This window comes from Astatotilapia calliptera, chromosome 9 (genome assembly GCF_900246225.1).
Source record: "Astatotilapia calliptera chromosome 9, fAstCal1.2, whole genome shotgun sequence".
NCBI classification, from domain to species: Eukaryota; Metazoa; Chordata; class Actinopteri; order Cichliformes; family Cichlidae; genus Astatotilapia; species Astatotilapia calliptera.
Window position 1 is genome coordinate 24,883,764 of NC_039310.1, and position 24,029 is coordinate 24,907,792.

A 24,029-nucleotide genomic window follows, 5' to 3' on the forward strand; every position below is an offset into this window, starting at 1 on the left:
TGGCAGCACAAGAACAAGCTCTGAGCACAAGATCCATAGAGGCTGGGGTCTATCACACCAGGCAAGACCCCAGGTGCAGGCTGTGTAAAGATGCCCCAGAGACAATCCAGCACATAACAGCAGGGTGCAAGATGCTAGCAGGCAAGGCATACATGGAACGCCATAACCAAGTGGCCGGCATAGTGTACAGGAACATCTGTGCCGAGTATAACCTGGAAGTCCCGAGGTCAAAATGGGAGATGCCCCCAAGGGTGGTGGAGAATGACCGAGCTAAGATCCTGTGGGACTTCCAGACACAGACGGACAAAATGGTGGTGGCTAACCAACCGGACATAGTGGTGGTAGACAAACAGAAGAAGACGGCCGTATTGATCGATGTAGCGGTTCCGAATGACAGCAACATCAGGAAGAAGGAACACGAGAAGCTGGAGAAATACCAAGGGCTCAGAGAAGAGCTCGAGAGGATGTGGAGGGTGAAGGTAACAGTGGTCCCCGTGGTAATCGGAGCACTAGGTGCGGTGACTCCCAAGCTAGGCGAGTGGCTCCAGCAGATCCCGGGAACAACATCGGAGATCTCTGTCCAGAAGAGCGCAGTCCTGGGAACAGCTAAGATACTGCGCAGGACCCTCAAGCTCCCGGGCCTCTGGTAGAGGACCCGAGCTTGAAGGATAAACCGCCCGCAGGGGCGTGCTGGGTGTTTTTATATATATATATATATATATATATGTATGTATATGTGTGTGTGTGTGTGTATATGTATATATATGTATATACAGTATGTATGTATATAGATATATATGTGTGTGTGTGTGTGTGTGTGTGTGTGTGTGTGTGTGTGTGTGTGTGTATTAACAGACTTCTGAAGATAGCTTGATCAGCTAGTTACCTGATTCAGCTAACTCAATCAAATTTTGTCTTTTTGCCTTTTTGATGTTTCCAGCTGTCTGACTTGGTTAAGCTGCTTTCACATGCTGTTTCTTTTTGTTTTTACAGCCGTTCTTAATTTTTAAAAATACTTTTAACAGTCTAATCCCTCAGCACCACATTGCTGCATAATAATAATGAGCAAATGTGCTTGAAAAACACCAGTTGTGCTGTCTTCTTCTTGTTGCAGAAGACAGAATTGATGTTAATTAGCAGAAGTACACAAGAACGTCAGCATTAAATAACACGTCAGAATATTTTTCTACTCTTTTCAGCAGCTACAACTAAGACTAATTACTTTATATAGACTTTGTTTATGGTATTCTCATGATTTTACAGTTACATATGCTTAATCATTGTGTATGTAGTTTGAATAGACAACCTTATACAGAATACAATAATCCTTATAACACTTACTGCACACGGTGTACAATTATAATTATTTAAATCAGCAGCTTCATATCTGCCATATCATTGAGGATTCTAGCTTAGCTGTGTTTGTATTACATTGATAAAACACTTTGAGCATCCCCCAGCAGCTAGAAGCCTGTCGGATAATTGTGTTCAAACGCAGTTATTTATGCTTGGAGCATTTTTTTTCTAATGAATCCACATGCAATTATTATGTACTTGTCAACATTCGGATTCAAACGGTTCTATGATTTACTTTGTGAATAATGAATAAGTGTTTATTTGAACAGTGAGGTAACTCACTGTAATATCTTTTTAAACAAGACCGGCTGATCATTGCTATGTTGTGTGTCATTAATACTTTGTTTAGAATCCCCCCCCCCCCCCCCCCCCCCCTCCCGAATGATTTTAATTGTTATGAGCATATGCTTGTTTTTTTATTTTCTATCCAAGTTCAGTAATTTGTTTGCAAGCACAAAGAAACACAGTAGTGCTGCACTATAACACACACATTGAAGGAAACGCTAAAGCACATTGAAGCCGTGCAAATCAAACAGCAACAGAGGCCGTGGGTTTATGAGGTGTACATGAGCAGCTGGAACTGATGAAATGACTGTCACTTTATTGGCTGTGAGGTAAATCAATAATAGTACTCAAGGATTCATTTCAAATTGAGTTGATAGGCAACAAAAAGCAATAAGGTCTAAGTTGATGGAGGCACCCTGAAAACACTTTTATAAGCCTGTGAGAGTCATCTTGAAGGGAATATGGAGTTAGGTGAGGGGAGAGTTTTTGAGGACTTCATGTTTTGCAAATTCTCAACTCCACTTCTCTTTTTATTAAATGTGTGTTGGCTGTCTAAACAATATCAAATCTCATATAGTTTGTTTTATTTAAACTGCTGTTGAGCAATTTACTGCATCTGCAAGCCACTTTACAGCACAAAAGGGTGGGTTTCAAAGTGGTTTGCAGGAACAGCTTGAAAAGGAAGACTCAGGGTGGTCTAATCGCTGCAAAAGGGAAAGAAACTTGGTTTGCCTATAGTGGGTCTGACTGAAACTAACTTGCCTTGTCTAAGATAAAAGTCCTGTCTGTGGGATCCTGATGCAAGCGGTCTATTGAGTGTTTAGTTCTTTAAACATAGCACTGATTTCTCTGATCTGTAGATTCCTTCTTTTTTTTTTTTTTACTGTCCCCCCCACTGCCTTGATATACTCAAGGTCCAAGTAAATCAGATAATTACAAAGAAAAACGTTCTCTTCATCCCTAATGTTAAACAGCGTGAAGCAGAAATAAATTGGCATGTGTTTTTTTGGGGGGGGGTTTTTCCAGCGCTGGTTGTGGATTGAGAAGCTGAAGTGTCGGTGAGTAATGAGGCCAGCAGGCGAGACTGATTGGCATTCCTGATAAACATAAATGACTTCCACTGTGAAAACTGGCCAGAAGCAGGTTGGCTGTAGCCGTGGGTGGTTTCATGTGTTCTCAGCAAGTTCATATTTGAGGTTTTGCTCATTTGTTTGCCCTGCCATTCATTTGGTAGCGCACTCATTTATCAAGTAAGTCAAAAATAGAATTTGAATTCCGTGGTGCTGCTTGTCCTGCTTTACAGCAGTGGAGATAAATAAACACATCTATTATGGGGAATACCCTTTGAAGAGCCATAGATGAAAGAAGCCAAATTACTAGAAATATAAAGAGCGATTTTTAATTAAAACTCCTGTTGAATTTTTTATTAACCTATATTTTACTGCACATCTAAGCTTTAGGGCTGTATTTCTGTATTGGAGACTTCGTTTTAGTTAGCCACTGACAGACACTATAATTTTCCCCAGCAGCTTGTGTCACTTTCATCAAACCAGTCATCATGCATAGCCTTGGGCATGGACAAATGACCTGGAACTGACAAGAAAAATTCCATTTCATCCAGAAGTTAACACTGAAACCCTGGCTCACCTCAGGACTTATAATATAGCCCAAAGAAACTACCCGTTTTACTGCGGTTTTTAATCACATGGTGATGTATTATGTGGAGGGAACTGTTCAAGGTTAGGGCCATTAAAGTACTATATATTTCCATTCCCTTTTGTGATGTATAAATTATTTCCTTATATGTATTACTTTTATGCTCAGGATGAGAGGACAGTTGATCTGTGCTCCCACTTCATGGTTAGGGTAAGGAGTAGTTACAACAGTAACTGAATTATGTCTTTTTTTCCCCTTTTTTGTTGGTTTACTTATACAACTTTGGTGACTTCTTACCTTCTACCTTCCTATTATAAAATACAAGACACGGCCTTCCAGTGCTTTCATGGATTTGTTGTACTATATTGTGTTTCTTGTATTCTTGTGTGATTTACAGCCTCGACAGTCTTGAGCAACTGTTACAGCACGATCCCCCTGCTGGGATTAATAAAGCTTTTGTGGTTTTGTTTCTGATAACATGCTTGTTAAAGACTCTGCTCACCCAGGAACACTCTCCGGAGAGCAGTGAATGCAGTGAATGAAGTGTTATGTCTTCTCGAAAAACCTCAAGTCGGATAAAGATCTCAGACAGACAGAAAAATCAGCAGCATTGTATTAAAAAAATCTTAACACTGAACTGTTACAGTGTTGTTACTTTTTTTTGCAATGTCTATGTATGATGTCACATTATTTCAGACAGCCTGACCACTCACAGAGCTACCGTAACATTTAAAAATGGAGGTGAATTTTTGCATTATGGATTCCTTTTAACTTTGAGAGACTACTAGAGTCAATTTTCCTTGAAGTAGTATTAACTAGCCTTCTCTAATTTGTCATTCTAATTAACCTGCCATTCTGCACATGAACCATAAAGTTTGAATGGAATTTTAATGAAGCCAAGAGTACAGTGAAGCTACTGAAGTGTCAGGACAGGTGGATGAATAATTTGGTACAATGTGAGTCTTGTTTGCATAGGTTAGGCCATCAGTCATATTGATAATGATGGTGAGCCTGTTCTTACCAAGTGAGGTGCTAAAAACTAGGATTGCAACAACAAATGCTAAAAATTCAAATGGATAGATACATCTTTTAGCCATTTTGCTGTAGAGTATATTATGGACACTAGTGAACTTACGAGGTACAAAAGGTGAGGCAGCAGCACCATGTTGGAGAATGCTTTGAAAAAAGTCTGGCTGCTCCAGCTCACAACTTAAGAGGACGTAAGGGCTTTGGCTTGTTTACCTTGTATCTCACTGTCTGAGCCTCCAGCAATGTTTCTGTCTAATCAGAACTCACGCAATTATGCAACCAATTTTCAGCCTTAATTTCAGTAGATTAACACAAGCGTTGAGAAAAAAGAAAAATGGCCTGAGATGCGCCCCCTCTTAACACACGTCCCTAAATTTAATGGCTACGTGCTTGTTGAGCAGCTGTTTGTTATTTACCATTTTATCAAACACGAGAGTGGAAATTTACACTTCAGTTTGATAAGTAAATAGGCTACCATGGAAATTAAGGTTTTCATAATGTGTCTCAAAAAGCAAAAATCTATTGTAGGAATATTAAAGAATATGGCTTGGCAGGAAACAGCATTTTACTACTAAATTAAAGCAGTAATGCAAAAATAAATTCAAAAATGACAAATGAGCTGGTAGATGAAGAGGCAGAGGTCTTGTGAAGGAGCAGAAATCCATGCATACTGCAAGCTTAATGACTGCACAGCCACTCAAGAATGCTCTCCGGGACTTACATGGACATGTTTCCTTGCCAACAATCAATACTTCATGACTGTAACATCTGAGGATTAGCTACAAGATGCAAACCCCTGAAAAACTTCAAAAACAGAAAGACCAGGTTGCAAAGGCATATTTAAGGAACCTGTAGAATTTTTGAACAAAGTTTTATGCGCTCATGAAACAAACATCAGCCTTGGGGAAAAAATGATAGTAAGAGCAAATTATTGGAGAGAAAAGGGAGCTAACCATAACAAGCTCATCTGTTAAAAGTAATGGCAGAGCATCGTTAGGGTTGGATGTCTTTGATGGATGTCTATAGATTGAGAGTTCAGGCTATCTTTTTCTAGATTTCCATAAATTATTAGATAATATGACTTTGTTTGCTGGGTTGGCATCTGATCTAGGTGCTTCCTGGTGCTTTGGAACTGTCCAACTGTGAGGAGGCCCCAGAAAAGACCTGAAAAGGCTGGAGAGATTATCTCTCCTAACCACCTTCCAGAATGTTTGACTGACCTTTCTGAAGTATTGGAAGAGGTGTCAGGAGAGAGAGCGGTCTAGTGATGTTCGCTTAGACTTAGTAAAATGCCTTAGTAAGGTATTGGACCAGCAGAATAATTCATTGTATTGATATTGATTGGTATTGATTCTGTAAGCCTCTAATACTCTACTGGAGGGTTGGAACAGTATTATTCCACTAGATATTCCCTCATTTAGTGTTTTAATGATGTTGGAAAGTACTGTCTGTACAAAATCTCCTATATGTGAAGAGTGGGATTAGGATTTAGTGACCACAAAGGCCATTATTCAGTTCTGAATAATATACAGTGGTTGTTGGCTAAGGCTTAGGACCAGCTTAGAGTAGGTTGTCTACTAATCGGAAGGTTGGTGGTTTTGGTGGCTGCTCCACTATGCATGCCGCAATATTGTTGGGCAAGATACTAAACCCTGAGTTGCTACTGTGTTCATCGGAGTGTAAAAGTTAGCAAGACAGCATGCAGATAACGAAAAAAGTCCTTCTGTGAATGGGTGTATGAGACGTGTGGCATGAAGCGCATTGAGGAGAAAAGCTGTGTGTAAGAACCGATCCATTCTTCATACTCATCAAACCTCATCAATGAAGGCATGATCGTCCTGGAAGGGACCACTTCCATCAAGATAATCTGATCACTCTGAACAAATTGAGTTCAGTTTTAATTTGTTTAATTTGTCATCACTTTGTTCATCTTTTTGTATCAATGCTAATCTGCTCAATTCAGTGAGCCTCAATTAGTAGCTGTTACTTTATTTTTCAAATGAATATGCAGAAACCTGTGCAAACATTAGGATGTGGACTGGAGGACAGAGTCCCCCGCCCCGAAAAAAATTGTCCATAAAGCTCATATGCAAACTTTATGTAAATCTGTGGCCTTCTTTCTGTCTGCCTCACTTAAGTTATGTTGCCTTGCATCTCTGCCCCCCTCTCTCCCACCTTCTTGCCGCTCCCTCTGACTCCCTGGAGTGAGGCTGGGTTAGGGCTGTGCCCAGGGCAGCAGGCTGTTTTAATAAGACATACTGCCATGGAAAGGTATAGATCAGAGGAGAAAACAGCGCTCTGGGCTAATGCACAGCAAGTCAAGGCAGAGAGGAAAGTAAGAGGGAGAACGTCAGGGGAAGAGAGAGAGCTAGAAAGAGGTAGATTGAAGGGAAGACATAATGCCTAGGGTCCTGTGAAAGAATAGATGGCTTTGTGTCTTTGAAAGAGCACAAAACAAAGAGCAGGAGAGGTGAAGGAGTGATGATAAGGTCTAAAATGATGAACTCAGCAGGAGGGCTTATATAAGGGTGGTGATGGGAAGGATTTGAGAGATCTGTGGTATCTGTGAAGTGTCTCGAGGCATGTGGTTAACGGAGATCAGTAGTTTGGTGAGAAATAAAGATGAAAAAGGTGCCTTAAAGAGATGCGGGTCTCTGAATTTAAGCCGAAGCCCAACTGTGAAAACAAAGTGTGTCACAAAGCAAAATAAAGTCCTGTCAATCTCCTTGGCATCTGATTTAATAACCATTTTGCCTTTTTTACTCATTCAAGCCGCGATATTCGGCAATTAGCATTTCATATACAAAAGTAGACCTTTAAAAAGATGTCAAACAAAGTCAAACTAAAATAATGACTCATGATGGGGAGGGAAAATCAGCATCTTTTTATTTATCACCATGATTTCCATGAAGGGGTCCATTTCTACCCTTGTTAGTATGCCAATGGTTTTTAACAAGGAGACAAAAGCTGTTGAGGGGGCGTTCGGCTATGCCTTTCTAAAAATGTCTGAAACCGCTCTCCCAAGCACGTTCTGAATTAAAGCCATTGTGATGGTAATTTTGTCACCTCTAATGGACAATTAGATATGCTAGCAGATAGAAAGCACTCTGCATAACAATCTCTGGGTTCTAATTACCTCACCAAATGGCGTGGTTGCTCATGTGCCTATGGATCACTAAACCAATAAGACAGGGGAGCGGAGATAGACTGAAGGTGAAAGGGGGCAGTAGCTGTATTAAACGTATCCTTCCCTGGCCGCCTAAAATTAAGAATTAAAAAAAAATCAAGGTGAAGTATTAATTAGCAGCTGAAATTGTTAACACCATGAATTATTAAGTTGAATTGTTAAGCATGCATAATGGAGAAAAAGTTTAATATTGGTGAATATCTGTTAAATTGATTAGTAGCTACATGAATGGAAGAAATAGTAAGGCAAGGCAAGGCAAGTTTATTTGTATAGCACAATTCAACAACAAAGTGATTCAAAGTGCTTTACAGAGACATTAGAAACAAGAACAAATAAAAAGCATGATTTAAAATTGATTAAAACAAGCAAATAAACTAACTAACTAATTAACAAACAAACAAACAAACAAAACAGTATATAAAATCAAAACAGATAAAATCAGAACAGTAGATAAAATCAGTAGTTAAATGTAAGTTTTGAAATTTAAGCTTAAAAGTGTGGATTTGGTGCTTTATTCAAATGCAGCTGAGAACAGGTGAGTCTTCAACCTGGATTTAAATAAACTGAGTGTTTCAGCTGATCTGAGGCTTTCTGGGAGTTTGTTCCAGATATAAGGAGCATAAAAGCTGAATGCAGCTTCTCCGTGTCTGGTTCTGACTCTGGGAACTGATAAAAGACCGGATCCAGATGACCTGAGGGATCTGGATGGTTCATACTGGGTCAGGAGGTCACTGATGTATTTTGGTCCTAAACCATTCAGAGCTTTATAGGCCAGCATCAGAACTTTAAAGTCTATCCTCTGACGGACAGGCAGCCAGTGTAAGGACCTCAGAGCTGGACTGATGTGGTCCACTTTTTTGGTCTTAGTGAGGACTCGAGCAGCAGAGTTCTGAATGAGCTGTAGTTGTCTGACTGATTTTTTAGGTAGACCTGTAAAGATGCTGTTACAGTAATCAAGCCTACTAAAGATGAATGCATGGACTAGTTTTTCCAGGTCCTGTTGAGACATCAGATCTTTTATCCTTGAAATATTCTTGAGGTGATAGTAAGCTGACTTTGTTATTGTCTTAATGTGTTTTTCTAAGTTTAGGTCTGCATCCATCACTACACCCAAATTTCTCGCCTGGTTTGTGGTTTTTAGATGTATAGATTGAAGTTCTCTGGTGACCTGTAATCGTTTTTCTTTGGCGCCAAAGACTATTACCTCAGTTTTGTTTTTGTTTAGCTGGAGAAAATTGTGGCACAACCAGTCATTGATTTCCTCAATGCATTTACCAAGAGCCTGTACAGGGCCTCGGTCTCCTGGTGACATTGTGATATATATTTGTGTGTCATCTGCATAGCTGTGATAGTTTATTTTGTTGTTGTTTATAATCTGTGCCAGTGGGAGCAGTTTAAACAATTTAAGATCAACTTCAAATGGAAAAAAAATGTAATTTTAAGTGTAAACTTATTTCAATAATACATTTGAAAATTCTAGATAAAAAAGGTCTAAAAAATATTTTTAAAAAGTAAAAAGTTCTGATTCATACTATAATACATACAGTGGGCGTGTCTACACTGGGGAAAGCACCAATCAGGACTGAGCAATATTTGAATTAAAATCTGATGCTGTGTTAATTAAATCTGACCAAAGTTTAGCGGTAAATAAGGTGAGGTAAAGAAATAAAAGCTGCTCTTTAGTACTTGTCACTAAGAATGTTTTATCACACTGTAATGACTGAAACTGTACCAAATAGACATTTTAAGTCTTGTTTCAAATGAACTAATGTTAAAATGCAAGTAGTTGGTGGTTTGTGAAAGTTAAAAATAAGGCAGCTTGCATTCTTCAATAAAATGCATACATTCACACTGGATTTTAATCCTGTAACAATCACATTGCGAAACAAAGGCCTGATGCCAGACAGTTTATTATTGAGGACGGAGCTCTTCATTTGGCCACATATAGCAGAAAAACATAACAAGGCACAGTCTGACAAATTGTTGGCATCAGAATTGCGATCACAGTCATGACACAGACAATTGGGCAGCCCTGCTCTCTCTGCTTTTGCTGCACATCTTTGCTCTGCTTTGCTTTGCTTTTATTTTTGATTGCACCACTAAGCATTCGTGCCATTAAGTGACCTGTTAATAATTGTTATACTGGTTGATTACAAAAAACGAATTTATTTTTGGCTGCTGATGGAACTCAAACAAGTCTAATTCAATATCCCTTTGATATTAAAAATCTAATAAGTGGAAGCATCCTCTGAAGTTTAATTATGTTGTCAGTGTCCCTGACAGGTAACAACTCCATTAACACAAAAAAATGAAGGCTGCTGACTATCATGTCTGCTTTTACTTAATTTTTAGAAGGGAAATATTTTTTTGAACCCACACTTTTAATTTGCAGAACTGGTGACAGAATATAGTTTCTGGCTTTATCAATATGTCTGCAATTTTCTTAATTTCTTACCAATGTCTAACTTTTTTCTTCCTGTCTTCTGTCTCATCATCCAGGTAATGAGCTGCTGTACCGCAATCAGGACGGCGACGTCGTCAAGTTCAACGTCGACACCAACGAGCAAACCATCTTAGTGCATAACAAGAAATTTGTAAGTCTTTTCGTCTTACAATCAAAGCACTGAAGGGCTGAGCATGATTGCCTATGAGTTCGATTCAAACATTTCCAATAGTGTCAACAAATCAAAGAACCTAAAGCTTTTTTGTGTCTTTTTTCCCCACAAATGATCCATTTTCAGAGTGAAATGTGAGCTGCATATTTAACACTTGGTGAAATGTCAAAATGGAGATGTAGCATCAGTGTCACAGCAGCTTGGGTGACAACACGCAACATTATGTCTGCCATCAAATCACCAAGCCCTAGTGCAAAGACTAATGCAGCTCCCATTTGCTTTAGGAACCAAGCAATCTGTCAAACGCAGTCAGTTAAGGACCAGTTTAATGAAAAACTGCCATGCGTGATCGGAGGTCTCTTCTTTTTATTGTATGCATTTTTTTTCTTCTTCTAACATCCTTCTTTTGATTCCTAGGAAATGTACAAAGCCAGCAAGTATGAGGTCTCTCCTGACCTGAAGCATGTGCTGCTGGCCTACAATGTTGCACCGGTGAGCATCTCATTTGTTTGCTTGTTTTTTGAATTAGCAACCTGACAGCCAAATATGTCAGCCACCGCTGCTGAGGGGTGGGGTGTAGGCCTGCAATGAAGCATAGGCAGTGGGGGGGGTGGAGGGAGGAGAAAGTAATCATGGCGGGGTGTGAAGGCCTGTCGCACGTCGCTGCCTGTCAGCGAGGGTGGCGGGGGCTAGCTAAGCCAAGCAGAACTGTACTGAGGGAGGCACAAACAAACCCCTCGATGCTACACGGCCTCGCGGACAGGGAGATGAGATCAACAGCAGCACCATCATATGCATCAAAGCATTTTAGCTCCTGATACAGGTGGATCAAATATATTGATCCATTTAGTTAGATGATAGTTGCCTGTTTACTACTGCGTCACCACTTAGTCACTGTAGAGAGAACTGGTTCCTGTTGTTAGTTTATGGAGGATGCTGGCAGAAACACTGTATAACCTTGTGTTATTGCCTGAGATGAATTGAAGATATTACAGCACACTCGAGTGTGGTGGAATGTACGTGTTTGCATTTATTATTCAACTAGACCACCATCACCTTGATAGATGACAGTCATTCCTGCTATATGCTCATCGTAGCACAGTCGGCACACATTCATGCACTATGAGATGCGGTATGGTTCATGTTTTTATTAAATACCCCACTTGTATTATAAAACATGGACAAACGCTCTTCCTGAAGATGTGTCTCTACTGGGTGATGTTCCTGGATACATAATGTCTGACTGTTGAGTGCCTACTGTAACAAAAACTGTCATTTAAAAAGTAAAAGGTTAGGATTTCAAAGACACGCCATAGCCGTCGTTAATCTGGTCGACATAAGTGTGGTTTGATCTGCCGATTAAATCCAAAATCAGCTGGTTTAAATTAAATCGATCTATCCTTCAGGGTTATGTCGTTGTGGTCCTTTTCACCATTTCTAGTGCAGCTGCTATTTTTTGATCACTCCCTGGAAGTCACAGGTCAGGTCGTTTGGACCAAATGTCCACCCTCCAGTGCCTCGGGGCTTTACAGTAGCGCTTTACACTGACAGTCAGACCTTGGGGGACAAATTCAAGTAACAACCTTGCTCCTGGTTCCACTCCTGATCTCATGCACTGCCTTCAGGCTTTGGACAGTGAGGACTTTTTGACTTGAAACTCCTGCTTGGTGTCTTGGTACACAGCTCTCATTACCAGCAATGATCTTCGACATGAAAGTCAGGCCAATTCGACACAGAAGTTAATGTTCTCGCTCTGGGCAAATTTGAGCTCCATGGTGAAATCCCAAACTCTGAGCGCGAGTGGTCAGAATGGGACTTCCAGCCAGCAATCTAAAAATAGCAACAGTGCTGGAAGTGGCCCAGAGGTGCACAATGTCACACATGTACTGTTTTCTGACAGCACGCACGTAGAGAAATAAGTCTATTGCAACAACAGAATGGTAAATTGGGCTCCATATTGACTATTCTGACTTCACAGCAGTCTGAAGAATCCTTTGTCTGTTTTTTTTCCCCCTCCTCAAACTGCACCGAGTATCAGAGATGCCGCTGGATGCGGCCAGAAATGTGTGACTGAATTGCAGCCTTACTGAGGTGTCACAGTGTATTGACCCAGTGTTGAGTACACAACATCACTGCAGCAAGATAAGACATTAAACCCTTGAATTTCCAGGGGATGGTGGGTTACTGTCAGCCTTTGGTACTGATATGAATAAAATACTGTCATATTGATATGGAGCATTGTGGCTTTGGGATGAGGCCATTCTTCTTTTTCTTCTTCTTCTTTTTTAATTTAGAAGGAAACTTGAGATTTTATGGCAGCACTTCACAGTATTTCCTCAAAATTACCTGCTTAACAAGGATTCTTTTCATTTTGAAGTTCAAAGGATTAATTATCATCAGTCCTAATGCAGTTTTTGTTTTCTTTACTTTCAAAGAAGATACTGTTGTACCTAATATAAGTAAACAGGGCAATTATGATGTCTTAATTGATTCTGCTATGAGAACAAAGAATTGGCAAGAATTAAAATGTCAAGGTTAAATATCCTACATCTCATTCCAGGTGTACCAGTATTCCTACACGGCCTTCTACATCATCTGCAGTCTGGAAACACCGTAAGTACACATCAGGGCTGAGTCACTCCATTAAAATTGTTTTTCTCATATTATCTCACCTGACCTTTCTGCCTGTGAAAATGTGAAAGAAACTCATTTACACCTGTTTTGCCAACTACCTCCCACAAAGCACCTCTGACATCAACCACACTGTTTACTTCCAAACCTGCACTTGTGCAGTCTGCGAAGCGAAACGGTGCTATCAGATAATCCGCAGCCTCAAATCGCAGCTGTAGTCAGCCGCAGCCACAACATAGGCAGATGTTTATCCTCATTCACCCTGTCCTGAGTTAGCCCTTTGACGACAGACCTCGACTTAAGAAGCGCTCAAAAACAGAAGGTAAATTACCAGAGCAAGGATTAGATTCAGCACACACCTGTCAAAATGAACTACAGTTCACAGAAGAAAGTTACACTAATAGCACTGCCTTGTTTTGAAAATGAGCCTTTTTCTGCAATGTCAAGAGATCTTGAAGATCTCTCGTCCTTCAACGTTAAGCTGTTAAAAACAGCTAAAGAAAGGAGCACGTAACAATGAAAAACCTGCCGTGTTCATGTTTCTGTGTGTTCTCTGCTTTTTATTATAACTAGAAACGTGACAGAGGAAAACCAATTAAACCTTATTTCTTAACATTTACTTAGGTAGGATCACAATCGTACTGTTTGCTGTTCTAAAACATATTTCATCATGTTACTTAGTCGCTGCCAAAAGAAAGTATCTTCTTGTACCACTCTTTACATTTCTTTTGCATTATTCTGCAACATGGCCTCTGATGCATTGTCACGTAATTACCAGTTAACAGTATAAACCTCAGGCTACAGTTTCACAGACTGACACAAATCTCTATCCTAATGAGACCACGCACAAGATCTTTCTGCTGCTGTTTAAGTATTAATTCAAAGCCGACAGCAAAGTTGGTGAAAACCATCCCAAAGTGCACTTCACAGCAATTTTCACAGTGATTCTGCTGGAGAAACAGGTGCACGCAGAATTCAAGGTTACAGAGCTACAAACCTGCTCATCACTGCTTTTTTTACCCATTAAAAATGAAACGTCGGCAGTTTGGATGCGGTTGGCATGCCCTAAGTTTTTGGGTTCCTGTTTCTTGCTACCAGTGTTGTATCTTTGCAGGTCCAGTGGATAGTTGTTTCTTGGCTGGGCATAGTTAGCACTATACCCTCTGTGTTTCCAGATCACCATGTACGCTCAACAGGAACTGACGCTCATTGTGGCACAAATGTGTACAAAAATTTGAGGTACATTCGCTCCCTGGTATTCGCGAGGGTTAGGGACCACTTCACTTAAAACGCTATAACTGCATATTTTAATTTTAATGAAAAAAGCATATATTTTAGATGTGCTCTATGAAAAAAATCAGCATATAGGCAAATTTTCCGCAAATAATTTGAAGTTACGTTCCACAGTAAAATCCGTGAATACTGAACCGCGAATAGGCGGCTGTTCACTGTATTTGATTATTTTGTCATATCCACCTGTAATGCAATTAATTGAAGACCATTAGAAGAATGCGATGTGAAAACAAGACACACAGGAAATCCAGTTTGGAAGCATCAGTTTACCAGCTGATGAATGTAACTGTGAGCAAACCCACGCAGGTACACTGAGCAGGTTCAAACCTAGAACCTTGTTGCCATTCAGTGACAGAAAAGAGCAAAACTACTGCCAGTCTAGCTAAAAAGCCTCCCCTGCCAAGTCATATTAGAGGCGTTTTTGTGCTGTGACTATCCACCTTACTTATTTCCCTTTTGAATTACTTCCACACCAGGTCACAGTATGACAGCACTGTCAGCAGCTCTCCTGCTTAAACCTATTTAAATGCTGCCACCCAGTGGTGCTGCGTCAAAAAACACCTGCGCTGGTGTCCTCATTCATTCTGCGCTCCAGACAAAGACACAGAGGCAGTGGCACCTCTAATTCTGCAGCCTGCACTGTGCAGCACTTTTCCCAATAAGGAGAGGTGACACTGTTATAGAGTGGGGGTATTTATGGATACACTTAAAGCTTTGTTCTCAGATGTTGTACACTTGTTCCTCTGCCGCCGGATCACTGGGAGCAGACAGTCATTGTGTTTATGTGCCTTCACGTTTGTCTGATAGTGGGGGTTTTTTCACCTGTCTGTGCGCCCCAGGGAAACGTGGAACCTGAACCCTCCAGAGGTGCGAAACGCTCAGCTTCAGTATGCAGGCTGGGGACCCCAGGATCAGCAACTGGTACGAGCTGCATGAATCCCCTCTTTCATATCTGCTTTCAAACTAATTAATTTTTCATTCAGTTTCAGTAAAAAAAAAAAAAAAAGGAAAAAAACTAAACATAAATAAAAAAAATCTGGAAAGATCCATCTGAGAGGTTTAGAAACTTGCCCTTGGTGTAAAAAAAGTGCAGAAAACCCAACTTTGCAGCACACAGACGGAAATATAAGTTAAGTTTTCACAACCTGTGTCCTTCGCTGCCTGTTTTTAATTTTAATAGGTGATAGAATTAATTATATTTGAAGGTGCTTCAGCCAGAGGGACCTATATATTTCACAACCCAATGGGAGGAGTTACAGTGAGTGAGTGGAATTCTGGCTTCTTTTTGTGCCCTTGGTTTAAACCTGCTTTAATCAATTGTTGTGGCCACCTGAGTGCAGCGAGCTGCAAACCCAACACTGGCAGATCATTATTTTTTAAATAACAAGCATATGGCAAATATTAGCTTAGATAAATTAGCGAATGCAGAGTGGCACGCTGTGTAATAAATGCTCACAAAGAAAACGGTGGCCGTTACAACCTATGTCTAAAAATGTGTCGTTTCATGCATCGGTTAAAACACTGGACTCCAGGTACACGACGCCCAGCTGGAAACACTTCACCTACCCAAGATTCACAGACTTTACAGAAAATGTTACATTTTTGTGATTTATATCGTTATCTAGATGTTTTATATCGGGATATGAGATTTTGGTCATATTGCACAGCCCTACCCCAAACAATGTTTGAATGTTAAAAATGCTGGATTTGCATTGTAGTGTGCGTGGTCAAAATTAAACTCTGTGGAAACAGCGTTAAATAAGCGCAGCATTTCTGTGCCCAGAAGACAAATCAACAAACCAAACACAATAGCAGAGAGCTGCCACGGAAATGAAAATAGTATTTGGTGTGGCTTGTATTAGCCTCTAGCCCAGGGAGTTCTCAAAGTTTGATGACTGAGTGCCAGTTTAGGTGCCAGCACAGGCTTGAGGGCTGCACTGGAGAAATGAAAACTTTTAGGTGCTGTTTTATGTTGGTAATTCTCATTTTTGAGCTTGTTTTTTTTACCATTAGTCAGGAGGCCGTTATATTTCTTTACACCAGCTGTATTTGTCAAAGTTAGGAAGGTTGAGTCTGCTACAAAGGATACAACAGAGGACCTGCAGATGAAGAGAAATGCTCTCTATCTGTGCTGCACTATCACACCATGAGATGAACTATGGATGAATAGTAGTGCATTAGTAGTGCAGTAATTGATGAAACCTTATTACACCATAATTAAGGTGTCATGACCTTTATTACCCTTAAATTTGGTCCAAGTAAGGCCTGTATTCTGAATCGGTTTGGTCTCATTGGTGAGGTATGACAATTACTGCTCCACGAGCATGGTCCTAGAATTGGGGCACAGCTAATCTTTATCTTTCAAATGCCCCATTTTCCTCCAGTTGTTGATATGGTGTAAGTTATAATCCTTGAAAACAAACAGTTTTGTCCCTCAGGGTTTGAATCATCCCGATGAGTCGCTGATATTTCCCAGTAAACACATTTGAAATTAAACACTGCTGTTTGAATCACAAGAAGCAATGGTCCTTTGCAACTGTTCTGCGATGAAGCATCCCCCCACACACATACACCTTCCTTCCTCACACAATCAGACTTGTCAGGGTATTAATGAAATTCAGTGTGTTGGTTTGCAGGGCAGTCAGACTGTGTGATTACATCCTGCAGCACAATGCTATTAATTACCTGTTATCTCGTCACTGGATTAATTAACGCTCTTGCTAGATTGATATAGCCTCAAGTTTCCCACCATTAGTCATGAAGCTGTATTACTTTCAGCTGCTGAGTTTTGTTAGCATGAAACTGAGCAGCTGGTATTCCTGAAGGTTCAGGTGCCCTCTTGTCAAGGAGGTTGCGGTTGCGAGAGACGTCCATCAACTGAAACAAGCTGGCACAGACTTCGAGCCAAGGCATGTGTTGTGATATCTGCACTCCTAATATACGTAAATCAACACACCTGTTATCCTTTTCCCAAATCCCTTATGCACATGATTAAATCTCCTTTACGTTCCCATAGAAACTGCTCACATACATGCCCGTGCAAAAACACAGCTGTCCAGACACATGTTTAGCAATTTGTTAGGCTAAAAAGTCAGTGTAAGTGGATAAATAAGGGTCGTTGTGTTTTCTCTGCAACAAAAGCAGGTTGAGGAGTTTGCTTTTATACTCTTTAACATGTGGTCCACAAATATTCACGCAGATTTGGGTGTGTTACATTAGCTCGTTTCTATCTGTCTGAGCTCTTTCACATTCACACCTGTAAACAGCTGCTCTTACACAAGCCTAAAACATAATTAAAAAAGAGACGCGATCAAGCTTTGCAGCAACAGCACCGGATCTATGGAATAATCTACATATCTGCACACACATTTAAACTCATACATTCTCCTTGCTATTTGGCCCCGGTGTGACATTCTTGTTTTATTTTATTTTGTTTTGTATTTATTTTATATTGTCATATTTTGATGTACGCTGTCCACAGCATTTCTGCATTTTAGTGTTGATTTTCTGTGAGCTGTATATTTTTATTATACAGCACTATGCTCAACTCTGTGTTTTTAAATGTGCTTTATAAACACATTTGACTTTGACCTTGACAATACGCTACAGTCGCATTACGGAAAACTGATTGACAACGGTGGCATGAACATAATTGTGATCATAGTGCAGTGAAGTTCCAATGTTGCTGCGTTTGAAATGGCTGCATCAAAGATGAGGGACCAGGTCTGCAATCATAGCTGCTGTCTCCAAAGCAACATTGGTGCATTAAGATGGTAATAAAATGGTAATAAGACAGAATCAATTTGATATTGAATGGTGTCAAGTCGGCAATTGCATGTAAACTGTTTGTGATAATCAGGTGATTAACCGTGATAAATTGGCAACAACTGGAAATCTGTTGCCATCTACACAAATTAAATGGAACTTCATGTTAAATACTTCTGCCCTGAGTCCAGCCAGAACTTCATTTAGCCAGCTGAGTCAAGTTCCCTACTCCATAAACCTTCTCTTATCAGAGAATGACTGAAGTCAGGTTGCTTACTACCAGGAGACCTGAGTGCGTGACCAGGTTGAGGTGTGTTGCACGATCAATCTGTCTGCGACTAGCTTGTTGCCGCAACTGTATGCAATCAGTTGCTAAAGTAAATGCAACAAAACCAAAAAACACCAATAAAAATGCTGAGCAACCACAAGAAGGTTGGCAGGTTTTACTGCAGTGTAACTGAGCCATTAGAAAGACTTTGTGTTTGCTTAAGACAGTGAGACCGAGAAAGGGAAACTGTAATACAGTTTTCATTCAAATCACACTACATACAGAAGTACAATGTGTGTGACAAATAATTCAAGACTTATTAAGTATTAAGAGTCCTCCTGCCTCCTTGGAGAATTACAAGGGAAATCCTTACTAAGAGTGAAAAGTTAAAAACCCTGGAACCTACGCTACATTTTTCTCATCCAGCTCTATGCAATTACACACTTGGCCTCAGAATGATTAAAAGCTCACAATACCACGTTCACACTCGTGTTAAACAAGCATAACATGTAGTAACGTGCCCCATTTTAGTTTAGAAATTTTAGTATGATAACATTAATTACCACTTAGATTAACTTGACTAAATATGTTTAAGACCTAACCTGCCCTACTCTGCTGGTGTGACTGGTCCAACCAGACCAACGTATCTAGAGACTGCTCCAAATACTCTCACTGACTGCCATCAATGGTAGAATTTTACCTTCCTTCAGAGAACGGGGCCAGGTTTTCTCTCTGTGCTGTGGCCTAGATTAGCTTCTAAACAGGGACTCCATCTGTACCAGTGTGACACCAAAGCACACGGGCCCACGGCTTACGTCTCCTCAGGAGAAAGTAATTGTGACACACATTGTATTACTTTTAAAGAGGGTCTGTTTGCTTGAGAAACTTTTAGCTAGCATTTTTTTTCTTTACTGTCATGTTGTTTATAAACAGCTGACTTAGATTTCCACAGGAGATTTTTCTATGTAGTATTTGACCCTTTTTGCACTGTTGTAAGAAGTATTTAATCAGCAAGCAACAATTTCCAGCTCCCTGACTGGTTTCATCATTCATACAGCTCAGAGGGAATATTTGTTGGAGAATCATTCACAAACTGATACCATGATACCTGCTTGAGGCCAGCGATTCCAAATCCTTGAGATACCGAGCGAGCCCTTTTCTGTAATACCCTGAGATTGATTTCAGCATGGCATTAAGGCTGTAACATTTTAAAATTCCAGCCCCAAGAGCAGCCCCGCCTTACCACGTTCACTGTGGGTGCTGATGATCTATTATTCTCTGTAATGAAAGAGTTGACCTTCAGTTATCTTGAAAGCCCCGCAGGCCTGTGGAGGAGAGCGTCAAAGTCAAAATCTGGTCCCAAGGTTTGCTGTCTTATCAGAAATTGAAAAGACTTATTTTCTTGTCTTTTTAGTTTTGGGAATGCCGGTTTCTCTCTAATCAAAAAGTGCTTTTGCAAATGTGTGCAGTGGTGTCTTGTGTGTAAAATGAGTGTGTTTCTGACCCTACGGTTGATATACGGTTGATCTTATTCTTCAGTTTAAATACAACACAGTCCTCAGATTTTCTGTTTTGTGCTGTTATGGTAAGACCTCATTCACTTTTACAACATTTAAATTTATAGGAAAGCTGGTAGTCAGTTTCATTGAAACATCAGTATCTGAGCTCAAGGATCTTGAGGACATGTACTTCTCTAGATGTTTTGTCAATTTTTCCATTCAAATTTTTGACTGCGTTTCTTTTATTTCTGACTCTTCTAGATCTTCATTTTTGAAAACAACATCTACTATCGGTCTAAGGTGGAGAGCCGTTCTATTCGTCTGGTATCTACCGGTAAAGAAGGTGTCATCTTCAATGGGCTCAGTGATTGGTTATATGAGGGTAAGGCAAACGATTTTCTTGCTGCTCAAATACAATACAATGGTAGCATAGTAGTTGAGGAGACGTAGACTCGTATTGCTTCTATAGGAATTATGAGCATATATGCACTTGATCATCAGCAAGTGTGAGCTTGTGTTAACTCAATCTTTCCAAGCATAGCAAATTACAAAATGCTATGCAATGCTCGGAGAAACTGCAAGAAACCCAAGTGCTAAGTGTTTGGAAGGTTTGCCAGAAGAAAGTCTCTCTCTGAAGAAAAAAGAATATGACAACACAGCTTAGATTGGTCAGGTGTCTTCTGAACAAACCACAAGACATTTAGAACAATGTCCTTTGGACAGATGAGCAAAACTGCGATGTATGTAAATGGCCTGTATTTGTATAGCGCTTTACTAGTCCCTAAGGATCCCAAAGCGCTTTACACATCCACCCATTCCCACACTGGTGATGGCAAGCTACATTGTAGCCACAGCCACCCTGGGGCGCACTGACAAAGGCGAGGCTGCCGGAGACTGGCGCCACTGGGCCCTCTGACCACCACCAGTAGGCAACGGGTGAAGTGTCTTGCCAAAGGACACAATGACCGAGACTGTCCAAGCTGGGGCTCGAACCAGCACGGCAAACTCCCAACACTTGAGCCACAATCGCCCTGTGTCGTATAACCAAAAAACAAACGCAGCATATTGGCACAAACATTTTATGCCAATTTTCAGGATGATGATTTGAGTTTGTTTTGGACCTGGGCATCTTGCAGTCATTGAATTGACCACAAATTCCTCTGTATATCAGTGTGATTAGAGTCAAATGTGAGGGAATCTATCCAAGAGCTAAAGCTTGACCAAATTTGGGTCTTGCAACCAGACAATGATCCCAAGCACAACAGCTAATATACAGCAGAATAGCTTAAAAAGGAAATGAAAGTCCAGACTTTGGCCAGATTAAAATGTGGTGGTCTGACCACAAGACAGCTGTGCATAAACAAATCCTCACAAACTTCAAAGAACTGAAGCAATATTATGAAGAACACTGATAAAGTTTTGATGCGACCGTATGTAACAAGGCATGTTTAATGGTTCTCTCTGCTCTCTACTTTTGTAAGCTACTCTACCCATTACAGGCTGTAGTCTTTACAATTTACGTTCACCATACAGACATAAGATTGACATTCATTTTCTAATCTAACTCTTTCCATGAAAGAAAATAGTGTGTTAGTTCTGATAACAATTAGGGAAAACATGTAGTAAACCTCTTTTGTCCCGTGTATTCTCCTTGTATTACATTTTTCTAATTTGAACACTCTGCAGCAGCTCAGGTATTTAGAAGTAATGACATGAGACAGCATGACTCCCAAGTGTCTGTAGCCACATTAGTATTTTTTGCATGTAGCGCTTGATTTCCTGCAGGTAAATTAAAAAAATGGATATCCTGTCAATTTGCCTCTGCTTTACACAGCCCTGAAAACGAATGAATGTTCTACATCAGTTGATGTGCATTAACTCGGCGGCTGTGTGTGTGTTGTGCATTAAGATATAGATGTCAAAGTGCTCTCCGAGCGTCAACACCACCGATCAAAGCTCACCTGTATGCCTCACAGTATAAACCGTGACAGGGACTGTGTTAGCATTCAACTAATGAATTTATATCTGCTGCGCTGGGTGAACACTCTGCTCCAGTGGAACGGTGTTTTAATAACGGAGCAGGAGGGAGATGGGGAGCAGCAGACTCACAGATACAGAGATAGCAGAAATGGAGACAGCCAATGATACACAACAAGCTGTTAATCTTGGAGTAACGCTAAACATCACATATCTGTTTGAAAGTGTGAGGCTGCCACCAAGGAGATGTCAGGGTTTAGACACTGTGGCAGAGAGGTTATCTGAGGTCACCGGTGCATCAGGATTAGAGCCCGTTGGCTGCCTTTCCTGCAAAATTCATCTGTTTTTATTTAATGTTGTCCACCCACAGCCCTCTTATCTCCGCCTAACCAAGCTGATATTTGAAAGCAAGTCCATTCTTCAAGAGCAATATCCATTCTGAGCCATTTAAACATTAATCGGAGCGATATTGCAGTGTCTGACCCCATATTTATGGATTGCTGAAGGCCTGGTAATTTACACTCATCATTTATTGACCAGATAAATCTTTCACTCAGAGATAAAAGATAGAATCAGCTTCATAATGTTGAGATAAAAGTGAATCATAGGACTATACAATTGGTTTTGTGTGCTTTAAGTGCACAATGTGATGTGGTAAAGTGTTTTATTTTGAGAAAAACAGGGGCTATTTTATTATCTCAACACAACACATTTGAAAGCCTGTCATCAGAATTATGTTTATTCAATAATGGAGGGATTTTTCGAAGACAATGAAACAGGCTTGTTGTGGTTGGAAAACATTGGCTAGAGAGCATTATTATGACCAAGAACGATTTTGTTACCTTCTTCAAAGACAAGGATCAGGTGTGTGACCACTCAATGTCAGTTTCTGTCTTCAAAGTGACTTTTGTGCATCAAAACAGCAATAAAAAGACAAGACAGAGTCAGTCTACCACCTCTCTGCAGTTGAATGGAGTCAGGCTGGCTGCTGTTTGTCATAAATTGGCAATCATGAAACTCTTGCAGTCTAGATACATAAATATTCATGTTAACCAGAAATTTACGTTACATTCATAATCTCGCCAGAGCCTCATTGATTTGAAACAGAAATTCCTGCACAATTAGTGATGTGGGTGCTGAAGGACAGTGATTTAACTGTAAACTGACACAGGCACTCGTCAGTTTACAGTTATATACACCAGAATACGGCCAGATGTCCTCTATTGCAAAGAGATGTATCGCAGATGAGTAGCGCACATGGGAGCTCACTGGCGCAGATTGATTGCAACATGTTGGCTGTCTTTCTGCCTTTATAAATTAGAAAGGAGTTATTTGAAAACTTGATTGTTTGCCATCAGACAGCCTGTGCAGTCAACTTGACTGTGCTTGCCCACAGGTTGAAGGGGTTGCACGCGCAATTGTTGCAATGTACTTTTAATCTGTAATGCAGTCCCTCAGCAACTCCTGATTTTTCTCATTTTTTTTCATAGTGGCAAGAATTTCCCTCTTATTTTTAGGCTAGTGCAACTAAGCTAGTAGTCAATTTTCTTCCAGTTGACTCTTTTCCCCATAGACAGTGGATGGGGTTGTGCTGGTAATGACTATGACTATGATTACATAGAGATACCCCTGACATCAAACAGGGTTGCAAATTTTGAGGCTGAGGCTTTGAGGAATGTTCATATTGCGTATAAATCTATGCCAAAATGTCTTGGAACCAGCTGATTTTGATGGCCTCATTATGCCAGGTTTTATTTATTTATTTATCTTCATTTGAGAATGCACTAAAAGTCCTTTTCATTCCCATTAATAATAAATCTCTTTTGAAAAACTTGTATTTGTAAGCCTGTAAATAGATTTGGCATTAGCCCAGATATGATGTAAGCATTTGCAGGCAAGCTTAGAAGCCTTGCCAGCTTGTCTAATGTTTACATTCATCAGCAAGACTGCAAGGCATCAGACTTTCCATGCTAATGACTCAGGCCATCCTCCAGCCAAGGTCAAACTGAGGGTCACACTGCTGCTGAGGAGGAATGAGGTCTTAAGCTGTGCCTGTCGCTGTGCAGCAGATTTGATGCTAACGGGTGAAAAGGTTGGCAAATAATCTCCCAGGGCTTGAATATCCTCTTGCTTGCAATGTTGTCTTAATCCATAAGTGTGTGTGTGTGTGTCCTAGTAATGTGCAGACAGCAGAAATGGAGAGAGAAGGGAGAAAAGAAGAAAAGCAAAATTAAAAAAGAGGAAATGCAGCCAAGAGTGCTATTGGGCTGTGTGTAATAGTCGTGTGTTCTGTCATCTGTTGGCTGTCTGATTATTGAGGCTGTACTGATACTGACACATCCTGCAGTGTGACGCAGCCCAAGGAAATGGCTGTTTATTAGGCTCTGGTGTGCCCAGATAAAAACCCGCTGTTGCTTTGATTTTACTTGTGTTTGCCCCTTAGATATTTGGCTAGATGAATGTTTGCA

General features: G+C 40.4%; 1 protein-coding gene across 6 annotated transcripts in view; it reads left to right on the forward strand.

Annotated features, from left to right (window-relative positions):
- LOC113029320 (dipeptidyl aminopeptidase-like protein 6) overlaps positions 1-24,029 on the forward strand; it is a 261,437-nt gene that overhangs the window by 214,262 nt on the left and 23,146 nt on the right. For all 6 annotated transcript variants that reach the window (XM_026180141.1, XM_026180142.1, XM_026180143.1 and 3 more), the window contains 5 exons: positions 10,013-10,107; positions 10,546-10,620; positions 12,689-12,741; positions 14,892-14,973; positions 19,846-19,966. In XM_026180141.1, coding sequence (XP_026035926.1) covers positions 10,013-10,107; positions 10,546-10,620; positions 12,689-12,741; positions 14,892-14,973; positions 19,846-19,966 — 426 coding nt within the window. The remainder of the gene's footprint in view (positions 1-10,012; positions 10,108-10,545; positions 10,621-12,688; positions 12,742-14,891; positions 14,974-19,845; positions 19,967-24,029) is intronic.